The sequence below is a fragment of the Ursus maritimus genome, unplaced genomic scaffold, assembly GCF_017311325.1.
Source record: "Ursus maritimus isolate PB19 unplaced genomic scaffold, ASM1731132v1 scaffold_9, whole genome shotgun sequence".
Taxonomy (NCBI): domain Eukaryota; kingdom Metazoa; phylum Chordata; class Mammalia; order Carnivora; family Ursidae; genus Ursus; species Ursus maritimus.
In genome coordinates, this window is record NW_024427107.1 from 78,828,798 (window position 1) to 78,832,966 (window position 4,169).

The 4,169-nt window shown below is 64.4% G+C and overlaps 1 protein-coding gene across 12 annotated transcripts in view; it reads right to left on the reverse strand.

Moving 5' to 3' along the window:
* Positions 1–4,169, reverse strand: part of TSNARE1 (t-SNARE domain containing 1) — a 154,252-nt gene that overhangs the window by 81,613 nt on the left and 68,470 nt on the right. For all 12 annotated transcript variants that reach the window (XM_040625638.1, XM_040625640.1, XM_040625635.1 and 9 more), the window contains 2 exons: positions 3,161–3,251; positions 68–142 (listed from right to left, as the gene is read on the reverse strand). In XM_040625638.1, the coding sequence (XP_040481572.1) occupies positions 68–142; positions 3,161–3,251 (166 nt within the window). The remainder of the gene's footprint in view (positions 1–67; positions 143–3,160; positions 3,252–4,169) is intronic.

Consider the following 4,169-nt stretch of genomic DNA (forward strand, 5'->3'; position numbering starts at 1 on the left):
GGGGGGGGGGGGCGCCGGGGCCCGAGGCCCACCCCCCCCGGCCGGCCCTCTCCCCGGGGAGCCACACCTTCTGCACCACGCCGTAGCGCTGAACGGCATCGGAGAGCTGAGTTCTCAGGCGCTCCAGCTGAAGGTGTTCCTGCTGCAAAGAGAGAACGTGGGCTGTAAGGACAGCCAAGACCTTGTCCCGCCCCGTGGCCTCCTCCATCCCTGGGGCGCTTCGGCTCCCCAGCTCCCCGTCCCCCACTCCGCCCCACCGTCTCACGCTGCCGTCACCGCGCTGCTGTTAGACTGCCCTGACCACCACCTGACACCATCGCACGCCAGCACCCTGCAGACACCATCCCAGCCGATCCCGCTTCTCCAACCCCGGCCGCGGAGCAAGGCGCTGCTCTAACACGCTGTGCGTGTCTGGTCCCCACGGCGAGAAGTGTCATGACTTCTACCTGACAGCTCAGGAAGCCTCAGCCTGAGTTCTGAGTGGCCCGTTCACGGCCACACGAGGGGTGGAGCCAAGCCACGAAGGCCGCGGACTCCAGGGCCCCACAGCAAATCACACGCCAGGCTGGGTCTCACCCAGTGGCAGAACTGCACTCATCGACACTCCCTCCCACCGGCAGGCACTCGGCAGCACGCACGGCCTCCACCCCTCCACTGAAACAAGACTTCACGTCTTGTTCGCCAACGCACCCGGTGCCCAGGATGATGCTGGCACAGAGCTGGCCCAGCAAGGGGACGGACAAGTGGGCCCCAGAACCTGGTGCTGCCTGCTCGGGTCTGTGTGAGCACCGCCAGGCTGCCAGGACCCGACCCTCATGCCTCTCCACGCAGCACAGGCACAAAGCCACGCCAACGCCCTGTGCCCTTGCCCCAGGACCACGACGTGGACTCCTGGCCCCTCCTGCCCCGTCATCCCCTAGGAGAAGCACCCTCATCTCAAGTCACAGACAGCCCGCCCCCCGCCGGGAGGCTTCTCTCTACCTCCCACCAGAACTCGGCCCCCGAGCTTGATGCCCGCCCTTCCGCCACCGTGTGTGAGCCCCTGCAGGAGAGCAGGGTCAGGGGCACCGGCCTTCCGATGGGCACTTTTCAGAGGGCTCGGCATGGTCGCCATGTGACTGTGGCTCTGAGGAGCCTGTATGGTGTCTGGGGCAGATTCTTGTGAGGGGCACCCTACGTGTGTCCCAGGACAGAGCCGAGAGCGCAGGGACTCTTCAGTGCTCTCCGCGCTGTGTGACCCAGCATCAGCCCCAGGTGACGGCACAGCCTTTTCTCCAAGGGAGCAGGGAGCAATTCCAGCCCCCCCCACTCAGGCTGTCCTACCACCGAGCCGCGAGAGCCTCAGAGGGAACCTCATCGATGTCCTTCTCCCAGCATCTCGCACACAGTAGGTGTTCAATCAGTGCTTGCTGGGCTCTCAGATGGGTGGATGGATGGGCACACGGGTGGCTACATGGGTGGGTGGACACACGGAAGGACACATTAGGCTAAAGGCGATCCCTCCACCCCCCAAGGAACTCAAGCTCAGAGTCTCAGGGCACACAGGTGACAACAGGGACTGTGGACCCAGAAAAACCAGAGCGGCAACCTAGCTGAGACTCCTCGCTGGCTGCGACGCTTCGCAGACACTCTCCGGGCCTCAGCGTCCCTCAAGATAGAAAGGGCTGAGGACAGCATCAGGCAGGACGCCCAGAAGCGCCCAACGTGAGCAACTGTCAGAGCCAACGGTGGGAGGTGCCCGAGACACGCCCTCGGACAAGTCAGCAAACAAACGCATGGCGTGGACCCCCCAGAGCCCGAGAGCAGGGAGCAAAGCCGCAAGTGAGAAGGTGACACACACACCGCGAAAGCCGCGTGGACGATGGTGCTGGGCCACAGGACCTCCCCCTGCAAAGAGCCACAGCGATTTGCACCAGCGTCCAGGACTAGGCACTCGTGTGTCGTCCTGAACCACCAAGGCCATGACTAAATCGTGGGCAGAGCAGAGGGCTGAGCAGGTCCCGTAGCCAGAGACGGCGGGCACACGCCGTCCACCCGTCATGGACAGTGGACCCTGCTCCCCGGGCGCTCCTTCAACAATCGAAGCTTCACTCAGACTTTGCATGAGAGGATAATTTACCTTTCCTAAATAGAATGCACTCATTTTAACTCAATGGTTCATAACTGCTAGTTGTGCCGTGACCACCAGCTGGTTTCAGAACATTTCCATCACCCCAGAAAGTTCCTCGGGACCCCCTGCAGCCCGTCCCAGCTCCCCTCCCAGCCACACAAGCCCCGACCCCTGCGGTCGGCACAGGCCTGCGTTTTCTGGACACTCCAGACACTCGGGGCCCCACTGCACGTGGCATCTGCACCGGCCTCTGCTCAGCGGACCGCTGTGGTCATCGGGTGGTGGCAGTGTCAGCTTCTCTGGCCTGTCACGAAGCCGTCGTGCACCTTCCACACCACGGTCCGACCTCTGTCTGCAGAGGCCGCACTTCCGCATCCCAGGCTGCGCAGGCGCCCGGGGCAGCATATGATGAGCGAGGACGAGCTACAACTTTACTCATGGACACGGCCCCTGTCCCAGGACGGCCGAGGGTTTCAGAGTATTTAACAGTTTGTGACACACGCCTTCCAACCTTTGGGGATGGGACAGGACCTGGATAACAAAGATGGGGTTGCTGACCTAGTAAAAGGGGGTGAACAGAAGTAAGTGGCCAAGGGGAAGGGCTGCAGTGGTGGGGGAGGGGCTGTAGTGGTGGGGGAGGGGTTGCATGGGGGAAAGGGCACAAGGTGATGTGATGAGGGTCAGGGCTGTGGAGGGGCCGTGGCTCCAAGGATGCTGGCAATTGTGACCACGGCGATTATGTGCGTGCTCTGATGCTTGTGTGTGGCCTGGGGACAGCGGTGGCTGTGGTGAGGGGTGGCAGTGTGGGCGACAGGGAGGTGGGGGGGGTGCCATCCGCCTCCGTCCAGACAACCAGTCCAGGACTCAGAGCCTCCGCAGCAGCGTCTGGCATACGGTGGGTGCCTACCGAGCGCACTGAGCTCCGCCCAGGCCAGCACAAGCATCCTGGGCCCACCAATCTCCCCAGGGCCCCCCCTGCCACAGCCCCCCAGCCCCAGGCCTTCTCCCCCTCCCACCCTCCAGCCCCCCACGGCCTCCAGGGCCACATACCCGGGAGCAGCCCCGCAGGAGCTCCGTCATCTGCCTCATGGTGCTAGTGCTGGCCGCGATGGTCTTGTTGGTCTCCTGCTGCGCTGTGTGCCTGAGGCAGGCCAGGGTGGGAGCCAGAGAAGAGAGAGGACAGGGAGGGACGGAGGGAGGGGAAGGCCACAGAGAGGGACCCGGCGGCACAGAAGTAACCAGACAGACAAAAGCAGGAGCAGGGAGGCAAGGGTCGCATGTGGCGGAAGAGGGAACAGGAGCAGGAGAGCCAGCAGGAAACACAGAGCCAGAGACACAAGAGGGCAGCCACGGGAGGGGACGAGGATCGGAGGCCCAGAGACAGACAGACACACCCACAGATGGAGAAGGCAGCGACAAGGGTGAGGAAGGAGGGAGAGAATGACAGGGGTGAGCTTGGACTGGGGTGGACGGCCCACAGCGCCCATCACACCCGCGTGGCCGCTGCACACCCCGCATGCAAGCCGTGTCTGGGCCACGGCCTGGGCCCCCTGGTCTGGGGGTCAGCGCCTGCACCGCCTGAGGACCAGCCAGGAGCCTTTCCTGGGGGAAGGGCCCCCTGGGGGTCATCAAGGTCGTGAACTTGGGGGAGCAGGGTGGCCGCAGACATCCCTGGGACCACAGCCTCTGTGGGCCGGGATGGCTCTCCCACCTCCAGAGCCGAGAACACTGGTGGCCGGGCCCAGGTTTGTGGTTCTGAGTGTGACCTCAAAGGGACTGAAACGACCAGCTCCTCACCTGCTTGGGGGTGCCCACGGCCCCCATGGACGGAGTGACACCTGGGGCGAACCCTGCCCTCGGGCCTTCTGCAGGCTCAGGCTCCGGAGAAGAGCCCTCCTGACTCTTGGGGCTGCAGGCTGATGCCCCCTTTGCTCCCTGCAGGACCCTGCGTGGCAGGGGTGGGGGCACCGTCTGACCTGGGCCTGGGTCCCTGACACCTACCCTTGGGCCACACAGAGGGTGCAGCATAGAGCGAGGCGGGGGGGGGGGGGGGGGGGGG